The following is a 14538-nucleotide window of genomic DNA, read 5'->3' as shown; positions in this document are numbered from 1 at the left end:
ACCGAACATTCACCCGCAGATGAACGGACAACCACAGTGCGGTCCTGCAACAGGAGCCCACCGCAGTCCTCGCTACTCGGGAGGCTGACGTCCGAGGACCAGGGTTCAAAGCCAGCCTGGGCTGCGGGGAGACTCGTCTCCAGTTAGCCACCAGCTGGAAGTGGCTGTGGCCCGAGTGTGGGGCGGACTGAGCCTCCGCGAAGAGGCCGAACGGCCGGAGAGCCAGTCCGGAGGGTCAGGGCTGCCAGGCAGGGCCGCGGGGCCGCCAGCTTGGGGGAGGACAGCGGGAGCGTGGGGAAGGTGCACATGATGGATGTGCTCACCGCCGCTGAATAAAACGGAAACTTCTGTGTTGTTCGTCTCAACTTCGTGCGTGTGCGGTATGCGCGTGTGCACACGCGTGCGTGTGGTGTGTGCGTATGCGTGTGTGGTGTGTGCGTGCGCACTCGTGCATGTGGTGTGTGCGTGCGCAAGCGTGTGTGTGCGCGCGCGCCTGTGTGGGCCGTGGGGCCTGAACTGGGCCTGGGCGCTATCAGCTCTTCAGCTCAAGGCGAGCGCTCCACCACCTGAGCCACAGCGCCACTTCCAGCTTTTTGGCAGTTGAAGATGAGTCACGAACTTGGCTGCCCAGGCTGGCTCTGAACCGCGATCCTCAGATCCCAGCCTCCTGAGTGGCTGGCGTGACCGGCCCGAGCCGCCGCGCCCGGCCTCAAATGTGGTTTTGGAAAATGTAATAAAATCGGTTGGGGGGGGGGGGTCGGGGAAGGGGGGGCAAACCGGGGAATCGGCCGCCCCCCTCCCCGCCCCTTCGCAAACTACGCCCATGGCTCCGCCCCACTCCAGACCCCGGCTCCGCCTCAGGCCCCGCCCACAAAGGGAGCCCCACTCTTCCTGAACCATGCCCCTATCTCCCACGGCAGACCCCATCCAATCCAGCCCTGCTTCCCGGCCTCGCCCCGCCTCGGGCCACGCCCACACCGGCAAAACCCAGTTCTTAAGCCCCGCCCCGCCTCGGGCCACGCCCACACCGGCAAAACCCAGTTCTTAAGCCCCGCCCCGCCTCGGGCCACGCCCGCACAGGCAAACCCCAGTTCTTAAGCCCCGCCCCGCCTCGGGCCACGCCCACACAGGCAAAACCCAGTTCTTAAGCCCCGCCCCGGGCCACGCCCACACAGGCAAAACCCAGTTCTTAAGCCCTGCCCCGCCTCGGGCCACGCCCACACAGGCAAAACCCAGTTCTTAAGCCCCGCCTCTGGTCACGCCCATGGGGCTCTGCCCCCGCCCAGCAGCCCCTGTCCAATCCAGCGCGGGCTCCATGCTCCGCTGCCCTCTGTCCCCGCCCCCTTCACGCCCCGCCCCGCAGACCGGGACGGGGCGCCCGCGGGGTCCCCGCAGAGCAGGGAACTCTGGGTGGCAGCTGTCCGGCGCTCTCGCAGCGCGACCCCGCCATGGCCCGCACGTACGGCGGCCGCGTGCTGGCCGCGCTGCCCGCGCTCGGCATCCCCGCGGCCGTGCTGGCGGCGCTGGGCGCGCAGCTGCTGTTCCAGCTGCAGGCGGGGCGCGCGGAGCTGCGGGGGCCGCGGCGCGGGGCGCCGAGCGCGGGGCCCGGGCTGCCCGAGGACGCGGCGGGCGCGCTGCTGCCGCTGGCCGCCGCGCTGGCCGCGCTGGCGCTGGTGCTCGGCCTCGCAGGCCTGCTGCTCGCCGGCCTCTGCGGCCACCTGGGCGCCGAGCTGGCGCGGGGGCCCGGCCCGGGCAGGTAGGGGGCCGGGCAGGGAGGGGGCGGGGCGGGGGAGGGGCCTGGGCGGGGGGGGGCCCGGGTGGGCGGGGTAGGTGGGCCAGGCGGGGGGGTCCGGGCAGGTAGGGGGCGGGGGGCCAGGCCGGGGGGGGGGGCCGGGCAGGTAGGGGGCCGGGTGGTGGGGGGGTCCCGGGCAGGGGGTGCCGGGCGGGGGGGTCCCGGGCAGGGGGGGCCGGGCAGGGGGGGTCCCGGGCAGGGGGGTGCCGGGCGGGGGGGGTCCCGGGCAGGGGGGGCCGGGTGGGGGGGGTCCCGGGCAGGGGGGGCCGGGCGGGGGGTGCCCGGGCGGGTGGGGTCCCGGGCAGGGGGGGCCGGACCGGGGGGGGGGGCCGGGCAGGGGGGGCCGGGCGGGGGGGGGGCCAGGCGGGGGGGGGGACCGGGCTGGGGGGGGCCGGGCAGCGGGGGCCGGGCAGGTAGGGGGCGGGGGGGGGGCACGGCGGCTCCCACCCCCCTCCCCGGCATGTCTGACACGTTCAACAGGTGCCTCCACCGGTGATAAACTGAGGCCTCGGCCATGTCGGGCTGCCGAGCCGCAGTCCTCCCCGCTTCCCGCGCCCGCCCCACCGCGCCCCCAGCCCGGTGCCCGGGGCGGCCGCTGGCTCCTCACCCGGGGCAGGCGGAGTCCGGGTGCGGCCTGGGCCGAGGGCCCTCCGGCTCGGCCTCGCCTTGGGGCTCCGCGGGGCCGGCCGGGCTCATCCGAGCCGAGTAGGCGCCATCTTCCCGCGGGGTCTGGAAGTTCACCGGTTCCTCTCTCCAACCTGAGCTCGGCGTCCTCAGGGGCTGGGCTGGCCGACCAGGAATGGGTGGAAGGGGACCAGGGACAGGGGACCGGGAACAGGGACGGGACAAGGACAGCGGACGGGGGTGGGACAGGGAACGGGGATGGGGATGGGACAGGATGGGGGGATGGGGGTGGGGGGTGGGGGGGGACCGGACACTGGACAGGAACAGGGGCAGGGGATGGAGCAGACCCTCACTGAGGGTCAGCAGACCCCAGAGCCGACCGGGCTGGGACTCAGGCCTGGAATCTTAGCTCCTGGAGGGGGTGAGAGCAGGAGGAGCTGGGCTTGAGATCGGCCCAGGCAGAAAAGTCCAGCTGACTCCATTTCCCAAACTATCAGCAAAAAAAGCAGAGCAGGAGGAGTGGCCCAGGCCGTAGAGCACCCGCCCAGCTGGAAGCTGAGGGAGCTTGAGAGGCCTGCATTCAAACCGCAGCACCCAAGGAAGTGGCGCTGGGGCTCAAGTGGTAAAGAGCTCGCCTTGAGCTGAAGAGCTCAGGGATAATGCCCAGACCTAGAGTTCAAGCCCCACGACCCACCAAAAACAAAACAAAACAAACCACAGCACCCACAATGGCAAAAACACGATTTCAGAGGGGGATGGGTACTGGGAAAGGAGGAGATTAGGGTGAGGGGGCAGAGAGAAGAGGGAAGAGTCAGGGGGAGCTCTGCCAGGACTTGAGGATGAAAAACAGGCAGAAGATCTGTGGGACTGTTCCTGGGCATGTACAAGGTCCCTGGGGCACAAGCCCATGTGTAGGGGGATGGAACCGTGTGCGGGACCCTGGCCAAGTGCCCTTGACAGGAAGAGCAGGAAGGAGCCAGGACTCAAGTTGGAATGTTTCCCTCTGGCCACAGCCAAAATAGAGGCAGGGAGAGAGATGGCCTCGAGGACACCAGTTTTTATGGGTGGAGGGTGGGCAGGATGGAAGCACATCCCGGCCTCCTGAGCACAAGCTCAGGCCCTTGGAGCAGGCATGCTGTAGGATGGAAAGCAGGGCCCAGTAAACACCTGTGCTTGTAGCTGCCTCGTGAGTCCAGATGTTTGCGGGGACTGATGTGGGACATGGGCTCAGGGAAGGAGCAATGGATGGCAAACAGGTGGATGGGGTGGGTGGATGAACAATGGGCAGGGCTGACAGGTGAATGGATGGATGGATGGGTGCATGGGTGGTGCCTGGATGGATGGGTGAATGGATGGGTGGATGGATTTGTGGATAGGTGGATGGATGGGTGGGTGGGAGGGTGGGTGGATGGCTGGGTGGATGGATTTGTAGATAGGTGGATGGATGGGTGGATGGATTTGTAGATAGCTGGGTGGATGGATTTGTAGATAGGTGGATGGATGGGTGGGTGGATGGATTTGTAGATAGGTGGATGGATGGGTGGGTGGATGGGTGGGTGGATGGATTTGTGGATAGGTGGATGGATGCGTGGATGGATGGGTGGGTGGATGGGTGGGTGGATGGGTGGATGGATGGATGGGTGGGTGGTAGATGGATGGATTTGTGGATAGATGGGTGGATGGGTGGGTGGTAGATGGATGGATGGGTGGATGGGTGAGTGGATGGATGGGTGAGTGAGCGCATATAGGTGGATGAGAAGGTTAGTAAGGTTAGTAGATACCAGGTAGTATCATACACCTTTCATCTTGTAGCCTTTCCACCACCATCTTCTGAGCCCTTTTTTTTTTTTTTTTGGTCAGTTGTGGGTGGGGCCTAACCTCCGGGCCTGGGCGCTGTCCCTCAGCTCTTCAGCTCAAGGGGAGCGCTCTACCACTTGAGCCATGGCACCACTTCCAGCTTTTTTCTGCTTATGTGGTGCTGAGAAATCAAACCTAGGGCCTCATGCATGCAAGGCAAGCGCTCTACTACTGAGCCACCTTCCCAGCCCCTTTTGAGTCCTTTTTGGTTTTGGTATGTTTTGGTTGGTCGTGGGTCTTGAACTCTGGGCCTGGGCGCTGTCCCTCAGCTCTTCAGCTCAAGGCTGGTGCTCTACCACTTGAACCACAGTGCCACTTCTGGTTTTCTGGTGGTTCACTGGAGATGAGTCTCACGGACTTTCCTGCCTGGGCTGGCTTTGAACTGCAATGCTCAGATCTCAGCCTCCTGAGTGGCTGGGATGACAGGCGTGAGCCAGCGCTGCCCGGCTCTCCTGAGCCCCTTTTTCTCCTGTGTTCCTGTGCCCCAGGTCCGAATGGTTTTTCTACGACTGCCGCGCGGTGAGGCACGCGGTCCTGGGACTGCTCTGCTGTGGCCTGTCTGTCTACTTGGCAGGTGTGTGCGGGGACAGGGTCGGGGCTCAGGGCTGGGCGGTGGGGCGACCCCCGTGGGGCCTCGCTCTGGGATCCGGGCTCCCTGCTGACGCTCGCTGTCCTCACCAGTGACTGCGTACCCATCGCTCCCCCAGCGCTCTCCCTCTACGCCTTGCTGCTTTTTGAGATCGAGACAGGGGCTGCAGCAGCGTCGGTTCTGGGCTCAGGAGCCCTGGTCCTGGTGGCAGTGCTGACCTACGTCCTGCTCCGGGCCGCCCGCCGTGGTCCCCATGAGCCGTCCCCACCATGCTCAGAAGACGACCCAGCCCGCACCGCTGGGGTCCCCGGGGCTCAGCCCCAGCAAGGTACTAACCCCTGGTCCTCCCACCCACCTTCCTGGAGTCCAGGCATCCCCCTGGGCCCTGGCTGTGGCCCAGGCCGGATGGCAAGCTGCCAGGGCCCCAGCCTTCCCTTCCCTTCCCCACCCTTGGTGCCGGGGAGGAGGGAGGAGGGAGGAGGCCTGCCTGGGGTGTTAATCCTCTAATGTCTCTATCTGTTTCCCAGATGAAGAAACCCAGGCCCCAGGAGGGGCAGGGGCGCAGCAGGGGTCCCGGTTCTGAGCTCGAGGTGGGGCTCACACCTGGAGTTCCCCCCTCCCCGGTGAGCCCACGCTGCTGACAGATGGCTCAGTCTTGGACATTCTGATGCCTACTGCGGCCTGGAGACTGAACTGGCCCCTTCCAGCTCACACCACAGAAATCCAGTCCCAGCCCATGCTCCCATGTGCCACACGGACAGGGGTACGCCAGGAGCCGGTGGCTCCGGGCACGTGACTCTTGTGGCCCCCCAAGTACTGCTGATCGTCACACGTGAATTTCCTGGGGTGCACAGGTTTGGTTCCACCTGCACCCCAAATGGAGAGAGGTCCCCAGAGGTCCCTCGGCCTGTCCCTGGGGCCACGCTGGGTGCCCGGGACCCAGGGGCAGCAGAGGAAGGTCAGCTGCAGGCGGAGGAGGCTGGGCAGCCCTTGGCCACTGCTCGGCTGCCACCTCCCAGGCCTCTGGATGCTGCACGGGGGATGGGGAGGCTGTGCACCCCGCCGCCCGGCGCCTGCCCCAGCCTGCGTGGACAAGGCAGGGCTGAGCCGCGCCCAGCACCGTCTTTCTGGAACCTTCCCGCAGGGCCGTCTTGACTAGGCTGTTGAATGGGTCTGTGCTCTGCTCCCTGGCCGCAGTTCTGTGTCTACATAAGCATACAGCTCATGTCTGCACCTCAAAGGTGGCTGGAGGTAGTCTGCTTCCTCACTCATCAGCTCGAGGCCCCTGACAGTATGGGCCTGGGGTCACAAGCTTGGGTTCAGTACTGAAAGCCCCTAATTGGCTTTAGTGAGCTGAGGCCCAAGGAATGGGCCATTCACGAGACAGTTTGTGGCCAGAGCCGAGGGTCCGCGGGCACAGGGGAGGGCTGGGGTCCGAGGCCCAGGTGCAGGGGAAGGCTGGGGTCCGAGGACCAGGAGGGGTACAGCTGCCAGCACTTGCTGACCTCGGCTGAGGCCTGCTCGGGCTGCAGCTGGGCACTTGGCCCGGGCTCGGACACCCAATCCAGGTGTGGCAGCCCCTGTGCAGACACCAGGGAGCCAGGCAGAGCCCCCGGCGTCATGGGACCACACCTGGCTTCTGTCTTTGGCCTCCAGCCTGGCGGAGCACAGCCTTGTCTAACAACAAAAAGCTCCACAAACCAGAATTAGCGTCCAGGCCTGGCCTGGACACCTTACACCGCAGGCCTCACCTGAGCCACCCACTAGCTGGGGCTGGAGGCCGTGGAGAGAACTCCAGCCCTCATGCCATTCAGCCATCCACAAGGGCTCCTTGTGTAGGAGTGGTGATTGGAGAGGACCACAGTGGTAACCCGTGGGGGCGGTGCCACAGATGACTGGCAGGTGATTGGAGTGTAGGACAGGAGCTATGGGGCAGGGCCTCACCCTCAGTGTGGCTGCACCGGCCCTGCCGAGGGCTGCAGGCTGGGAGGCCCAGGGGACTCAAGCTAGCACCGGTCACCAACAGGCCCTGGCCCACGCTGACAGCCAGGATGATCGGGACGGTCTCAGGGAGTTGCAGGGGGTTCAGGCAGAAGCCCTTGCTTCCCAGCTGGATCGGATTGCACGGGGGTGCAGGGACGGGGCCCCAGTACAGGCAGGCGCCCAGCTACCGAGGCCACAACCAGGCAAGGTGGCTGGCTGGCTCAGCCCAACACCCCTGCAGCGACGCCACCCAGGGTAGCTTGCACAGCCATCTCCCCAAGAACAAAGCTGGGCCTGGGTAGCTCTCACCTGTGCCAAGTCCAGCTCAGCCCCGCCTGTCCCCCAGGGCTGCCCCCGGGCCTATCTTCAACCGTAGCCCCAGGCAGCAAGGATGGGGTCTCTCCGCCTTGCTCCCAGGGCTCCCCCCCTCCCCCTTGCTACACTGAAAACACCACTGGCTCTCCCATTGGGGTGAAACCCTGCTCTCAAGTCTTTTTTGTTGGTCCTGGGGCTTGAACTCAGGTCCTGGGAGCTGTCCTTCAGTTCTTCAGCTCAAGGTGAGTGCTCTACCACTTGAGCCACAGCACCACTTCTGGTTTTCTGGTGGTTTATTGGAGATAAGAGTCTCATGGACTTTCCTGCCTGGGCTGGCTCTGAACTGTGATCCTTAGATCTCAGCCTCCTGAGTAGCTGGGATGACAGGCGGGAGCCACCGGCGCCCAGCTCTCAGGTCTTGAACACAAGTCAGAAGGATTCTGTGTCCCCTGAGGGGGTCGTGTGCGCCCACTTTCCACCCTCTTCCCCAAGCCAGTACTGACTCCGGCTTGGACATGGTGCCACCCGTGAGCCAGTGCCCGATCCGGCCAGTGGGCAGTGAGGGGGGCTTCTGGCCAGCCGGCCACAGCCTGCAGACCGCGGGTCCTGTCCCCAGCCCTGGGTGTGGATGGCCGCTCTGCCTGCGCGGCCTGGGTGGTGGACAGCCTGGGTGGTGGACGGCTGCTCTGACCGCGCGGCCTGCAGCTGCGGCTGAGCTGCCAGTCCTGACAGGCACTGTGGTGGAGGGACTGCTGCCGTGCCTGCCTCCGTCTCCCTGACTCCCAGATGCAGACTGGGACGCCATGGTCAGCTTGACAGAAACGGCGGCTCCCACTGCATGGGGGGCACTGCAGGTCCGGCTCCCTCTACCCCGTCCTTGGCTCCCCAGCACTCTCCCACTTGTTTGGGAAGGACCAACGCCACTCAGCAGGACAGGTAGTGTTTATTCCCAGAGCTGCGGGGCGCGTGGCTGTGGTTTTGACAAGTCACTGAAGGCACAGGTGGGATCCAGCTGACCCCGCCCCAGGCCGTGGCCCCAGGACTGGGTGGGGGTGGAGCCCCCCATAGCCGTGGGCACGGGCCAGGTGGCGGCACAGGCCCGGCTTCGGTTGCTAGGAGACACTGGGAGGCAGCCGGGCAGCAGCTGTCTTCTCCACCACAAAGCCATAGTTGTACTGGGGGGACACAGTAAGGGAAGGGGGCTGGGCGTGGAGACCAGGCCCGCGGGATGATGGGAGCCTCCCCCCCACCCCCAGGACCCACCTCCTCCTCGATGTCTGCCAGCGACTTGATGGTCAGGTCCCCGAAGGCAGAGCAGGCCTGGCGGCGGGCGAGCGGTGGCTGGTGAGTCTCCCCACGCCCCCTGGGGACCCATTCCCTTCCCCCGTTTTTCTAACTTGGGACAAGGTCTGTGTGGCCTGAGCTCATGGCCCTTCCCTCTGACTCCTGAGGTCAGGGTGACAGGCACGGCCGGGCCAGCACCCTCCATCTTTACACACCCCTGCACGCGTGGGGCTCTCCCCCACTGCCCCAGAAGCTGCGGCCCAGCACGAGAACTAGAGGCCCTCCTGCTCCCATTCTAGAACTAGAGCCTCCTTGAGGGGCCTTGGGCAGCGTGGCACCAGAAGGTGAGCAGACCCGACTCCCCAGGACTCCCCAGGACCCCAACTCACCAGGGGGCCACAGCCCTTGCCCTCAAAACGTGGGTGCAGCGTGAAAGGAACCCCATCCATGGCTGGAAGAGATCATGTCAGGCAAAGAGCTGAGGGCTGAGGCCGTCAAGACCCCCTCCCCCGTGCCACCTGCAGCACCTCAGGAAAGCCTTACAGCCTTGGGGCTGGCACGGGTGGAGGACAGGCCTGCACCCCGCCTTCCCCACGGCGCTCACCGGAGATCCCGTAGAGGCTGGATGCCTGGTAGATGGAGTCGCTCCTGCAAAGCGTGGAGGCCCGGGACAGGGTGCGCTCTGGCAAGCTGCTTTTGCTGGGGGGGACGATGACCCTGTGAGGCCTGGCCAGCCCCGACCCCCCCTCAGGGGCCCGAGGACTCACCTGGGCTGGCCGGCGGGGTCCAGCGAGAGGCCCTGCAGGTCACGGCTGAGCGCTCGGGGCTTGGGCACTGGCCGTGGTGCCTTGGCCTTCCTGCACCAGATGGCAAAGCCACCCATGTCCCTGGAGCAGGAGAAACACAATTCTGACCCAAGATACAGCCAGGGCAGGGGAGCCGCTGGGAGCCGCTGGGGATCTGGGCCTCCACATGAACCCCATGTGGATGAGATTTCTGTTCTGCCATCCTGACCCTCAACCTGACATGCATACTAACAGTGCTGGGTGTGGTCAGCATCCCTGCTACACACCCCTCCCTGCTCCTTGGTGACTCACAAGACATACAGCTGTCCCTGAACTGGCACAGAGAACAGGCACACCCAGGTGGCAAAGAGACAGGAGGCTGGAAGGAGGCCCAGGCCAGACCAGTCAGGACAGGAGTCGTGAGGGAGGTGGCCCAGCCCAGACAGGACAGGACAGGACTGGACGGGGGCCGGGAGGCAGGCCGACCTGGCCAAGCCTACCCAACTCGCAGGTATCCAGGCACAGTCTTAGTCTTCCCACTCAGCCGGACATCAAACACAGCCACGTCTGCAGCCCCCAGAGGCATCAGCTTCATGCACATTCGTTTCTTCTTGGACACGGAGGCCTCTGGGAGTGACAGAGAGCGGGGCAGAGATGAGAGGGCCCAAAGATGGCTCAAGGCTGAGGCCACGGGCGCTGTTTAAGCAGCTCAGCACTGGTCACGGGCGCTGTTTAAGCAGCTCAGCACTGGGGCAGGCCACCCCCTTACAAGTAGAGCCTCAGGAGGGGGCCGGACAACACCCTGGAGCAGACGGGCAGGCTGGCTCAGAGCCAGTCCCTCCACTCTTCCAAACCTCTCCACCCTTAGTTCTCGACACCAGGGGGCAGCAGACACAGTTCCTTCACCAAATCCAGCCAAAGCCTGTTTAGAGCTGCTGAGGTCAGAAGGGTTTTTACACTTTTTAAAAAGAATTGTAAAAAAAAAGAAAGCCAGAAGCTGGGGCCGGTGGCTCCCGCCTGTCATCCCAGCGACTCAGGAGGCTGGGATCTGAGGATCACGGTTCAAAGCCAGCCCGGGCAGGGAAACCCATGAGACTCTTATCTCCAAGGAACCACCAGAAAACCTGAAGTTGTGCTGGGACTCAAGTGGTTGGTAGAGAATTTGCCTTGAGCCAAAAGCTCAGGGACAGCACCCAGGCCCTGAGGCCATGAGTTCAAGCCCCATGACTGACAAAGAGAAAAGAGAAAGAGTGTGAGAAAAAAAAAAGCCAAGAATGGAGCCAGGCAGGTGCCAGTGGTTTATGTTGAGGCCCATGTTGTGGGCCTTGAACTCTGGGCCTGGGCACTGCCCCTCAGCTCTTCAGCTCAAGGCTGGCGCTCTACCCCTTGAGTCACAGCACCACTTCTGGCTTTTTTTGCTAATGTGGTGCAGGAATCGAACCCAGGGCCTCATGCATGCGAGGCGAGCACTCTACCACTGAGCCACCTTCCCAGCTCATGGTCTATGTTTGTAACCCTAGCTATACAGGACTTGGAGGATCAAGGTTCAAAGTTGGGCAAGAAAGTCTTCAAGACTCATCTCCAACCAAGCCCAGTGGTAAGCAGGAGTGCAGGGCTCTGAGTTCAAGTCCAGTGCAGGGAAGGGAGGGAGGGGGGAAGGAGAAGGGAGGAGGAAAAGGAAATGGAGGGGGAGGAGAGAGAGGGAGGAGGGAAGGAGAAGGGAGGAGGGAAGGGAAATGGAGGGGGAGGAGGGAGGGGAAGGGAGGGGGGAGGGAGAGGGAGGGGGAGGAGAGAGGGGGAGGGGGGGAGAGGGGGAGGGAGGGGGAGAAGAGAGGGGGAGGGGGAAGGAGAGAGGGGGAGGGAGGGGGAGGGGAGAGGAGGGAGGGGGAGGGAGGAGGAGGGAGGGGGAGGGGGAGGGAGGGGGAGGGAGGGCCCTCACCAACAGTAGGCCAGTGCCCTACTGAAAAGCTGCCCTCTCCAGCGTCCATGATCACCCCAGAAACCCAGATGTAAGAGACAACGGCGGCGGGGAGAGGCGCGGCGAGGGCCGGGACGCGGTGGCCTGCGGGGCGCCCGTGGTCCGGGAGCTCGGGTGGCCACCCCGGCCCCGTCCAGCCCCAGGCTGGCCCCGTCCAGCCCGGCCCCGTCTGGCCCAGCCCCCGCCCCGTCCAGCCCCGGCCCCGTCCAGCCCCGCCCCGTCCAGCCCCGCCCCGTCCAGCCCGGCCCCGTCCAGCCCCGTCCAGCCCGGCCCCGTCCAGCCCCCGCCCCGTCCAGCCCGGCCCCGTCCAGCCCGGCCCCGTCCGGCCCCGGCCCCGTCCGGCCCCGCCCAGCCCCCGCCCCGTCCAGCCCGGCCCCGTCCAGCCCCATCCAGCCCGGCCCCGTCCAGCCCGGCCCCGTCCAGCCCCGTCCAGCCCCGTCCGGCCCCGCCCAGCCCCCGCCCCGTCCAGCCCGGCCCCGTCCAGCCCCCGCCCCGTCCAGCCCGGCCCCGTCCAGCCCCGTCCGGCCCCGCCCAGCCCCCGCCCCGTCCAGCCCGGCCCCGCCCAGCCCCCGCCCCGTCCAGCCCGGCCCCGTCCAGCCCCGTCCAGCCCGGCCCCGTCCAGCCCGGCCCCGTCCAGCCCCCGCCCCGTCCAGCCCGGCCCCGTCCAGCCCGGCCCCGTCCAGCCCGGCCCCGTCCAGCCCCCGCCCCGTCCAGCCCGGCCCCTTCCAGCCCGGCCCCATCCAGCCCCGTCCAGCCCCATCCAGCCCGGCCCCGTCCAGCCCCGTCCAGCCCGGCCCCGCCACGCGCGGGTCTTACTGGCGTCCAGGGGGTCGCAAACAGGGGCGAAGCCGGGGGGGCAGCGCGCTTTTGTCGGCCACGACCTGGATGTCGACCACCACGTTCTCCTGCGGGCTCTGCGCGGGGCGGGGCGGGCGTCAGCGTGACGGGGCAGGCGCGGGGCGCGGGACGGAGGGGGCGTGGGGTGGGGAGGGGGGGGCAGGGAGGCAGACGCGGCGTGGCGCGGGGTGGGGGCGGGCGCGGGGCAGTGGCGGGGCGGGCGCGGGGCAGTGGCGGGGCGGGCGCGGGGCGTGGGGTGCGCGGTGCGGGCAGGCGCGGGGCAGTGGCGGGGCGGGTGCGGGGCACGGGGCAGTGGCGGGGCGGGTGCGGGGCACGGGGCAGTGGCGGGGCGGGTGCGAGGCACGGGGCAGTGGCGGGGTGGGACGCGGGGTGCGGGGCGGGGCGGGTGCAGGGTGCGGGGCGGGTGCGGGGGGCGGGGCAGACGCGGCGCGGGCGCGTGGGGCGGGCGCGGGGGGCGGGGGCGGGGCGGGGCAGACGCGGCGCGGGCGCGGGGGGCGGGCGCGGGGGGCGGGGGCGGGGCGGGGGCGGGGCAGACGCGGCGCGGGCGCGGGGGGCGGGGCGGGGCGGGGGCGGGGCGGGGCGGGGCAGACGCGGCGCGGGCACGGGGCGCGGGGGGCGGGGCAGATGCGGGGAAGACGCGGGGCGCCGCTCACCTCCAGGCTGCCCAGGGCGCCGAGGCACAGGAAGTAGCCGGACTTCTGCGCGAAGCTCTTGCCGAAGCTGGCGGGCGCGCCCTCCACGGTGCAGGCGATCTGCGGGGAGGACGCGGGTCAGCCGCCCGCCCGCCGCCCGCCGCCCGCCGCCGCCCGCCAGCCCGGCCCGGCCCGCTGTCGCTCACCGCGCTGAATCCCCGCGGCGGGGGCGCCGAGGCCGACGACCAGACCAGGCCGGACAGCGGCGCCGCATCTGGCGCGGGATCCATCCCGGGAGCCAAGCGCCTCCAGAGGGCGCGGATCGCTTCGGACCTCCGACGGCCGAGTTCCGACAGGAGCCGGACTACAACTCCCAGAAGGCCTTGCGAGGCCTGATGCGCGTGCGCAGAAGGCTGCCGCCCAATCGCGCGAGGCGGCGTCGCCGCGCTCTGACGCGCCGCCAGGTGCGCCGCGGCGACGTTTGCGGAAAAAGGTCTGGAAGTCTTTTCACGCCCGGCCACTTCCGCCGGGAAAGCGCGGTCTCGGCTGCCGGGACTACATTTCCCAGGATTCCTCGCGGCGGCGGCCCCGCCCCCTCTCCCCCGCTCCCGGAACACGGGCGGGAATGGCGGGAGGAGCCGCGTTCTGTTTCTCAGCTTCCGAAGGCAGAGGCGCTGCCTTTGGTCACGTACTTCTTGGGTCGGTCGCGGGGCTCGAACGCGGGGCCTGGGCGCCGGCGCCAGCCCGGCTTCCCGGCGGTGCTTGGGAGCTGTAGGGGTCTCGCGGGGGCTTTTAGGCCGGGCTGGCTTCGAACCGAGATCCTCGGCTGCCTGTCGGGGACTCGGGCCCCAGTCGCGTTCTGATTGTCGTCGTCGTCGTTGTTAGTGCGGCGCCGGGGTTTGGAGCGTTGCTCTCGGCCTGGGCCTCTGGCCTCCGACGCTGATGACTGTCAGAGACGGATGCCGACCGACAGACAGGCGCCGGCCGGGACTGGCCGCGGTCCCCGAGGGGCTGGGAATGGCCAACCCGGTGTAGCCGGTATCCTGGGGAGGTCAGAGGTCAAGTCTGAGGTTGTGGTTTGCGGTGCGGGATGAGCGCCAGTGTCCCCCAGGCCCCCGGAGTGGCCTTGCCCCGTGGCCTTCCGCTTTATGTCAGTGAGAGAAGTTACTCGTTGGTTACTTGTTTGAAGTTTCTGCGGGTGTGTGTGTCCGTGTGTCCGCCCTGGGCCTTGAACTCAGGGCTGTGCCCCTATCCCTGATCTTTTTGCACTCTACCACTTGAGCCACAACTCCACTTTTAGCTTTTGGTGGTTCAACTGGAGGTAAAGGTCTCATGAACTTTCCTGCCCAGGCTGGCTTTCAACTGCTATCCGCCGACCTCAGCCTTTGAGTAGCTCGGATCACTGGTGAGAGCCATTGGCGTCCAGCGCGCTCCAGGACTTACTTTCTAGTTTCCCCTGCGCAGGTGCATTTAGAAGGGCTGGGGTGTGGCTCAGCACACCTGCTCTCCAAGGCCCCAGGGCCATCCCAGCTCTGCGTGCACACAGAATTATCGAACAGCTGGCTTCCGAGAGGCTGTAGGAGGCACCCAGAAGCTGCTCTGTCCCCCAACCTGTGTCTGTGTCCTGTGATTGGGGCTGTTGCCTCTGCAGGTCCTTTATCAGCTCCTCCTCTGCAGGAGGCAGAGGAGCCTCGGTGTGGAAGGAAGGCAAATGCCCCGTGCTCAGGCCGTGCCTCCTCACTGTCTTAAAGCAAACAGCCCGAAACTCAGGAGCCCACTGGCTCCTGTCCCAGTCCACTAATAAACAGCCTCTGACTCCTCCAAGGACAAAGACCGAGCTG

General features: G+C 66.9%; 2 protein-coding genes across 2 annotated transcripts; one reads left to right on the top strand and one right to left on the bottom strand.

The window, feature by feature from the left end:
- Window positions 1–1448: 1448 nt before the first annotated feature.
- Window positions 1449–5503, top strand: Tmem221 (transmembrane protein 221). The gene is made up of 4 exons (XM_042671231.1): window positions 1449–1756; window positions 4762–4847; window positions 4981–5270; window positions 5390–5503. The coding sequence occupies exons 1-4, from the start codon at window positions 1449–1451 to the stop codon at window positions 5501–5503; spliced, it is 798 nt and encodes a 265-aa protein (XP_042527165.1).
- Window positions 5504–8086: 2583 nt separating this feature from the next.
- On the bottom strand, window positions 8087–13074 carry Mvb12a (multivesicular body subunit 12A). Its single transcript, XM_042671230.1, is given in 10 exon segments — window positions 8087–8335; window positions 8424–8480; window positions 8834–8895; window positions 9049–9143; window positions 9212–9331; window positions 9730–9856; window positions 12024–12063; window positions 12065–12121; window positions 12719–12817; window positions 12904–13074. Coding segments are annotated over 10 exon segments (804 nt in total). The 5' UTR covers window positions 12988–13074; the 3' UTR covers window positions 8087–8272.
- Window positions 13075–14538: the final 1464 nt, after the last annotated feature.

Source organism: Dipodomys spectabilis, unplaced genomic scaffold (genome assembly GCF_019054845.1).
Source record: "Dipodomys spectabilis isolate Male_0828 unplaced genomic scaffold, ASM1905484v1 ptg000609l, whole genome shotgun sequence".
Lineage (NCBI taxonomy): Eukaryota > Metazoa > Chordata > Mammalia > Rodentia > Heteromyidae > Dipodomys > Dipodomys spectabilis.
The sequence above is the reverse complement of the archived record's forward strand: the minus strand, read 5'-3'. Positions and strand labels throughout refer to the sequence as shown.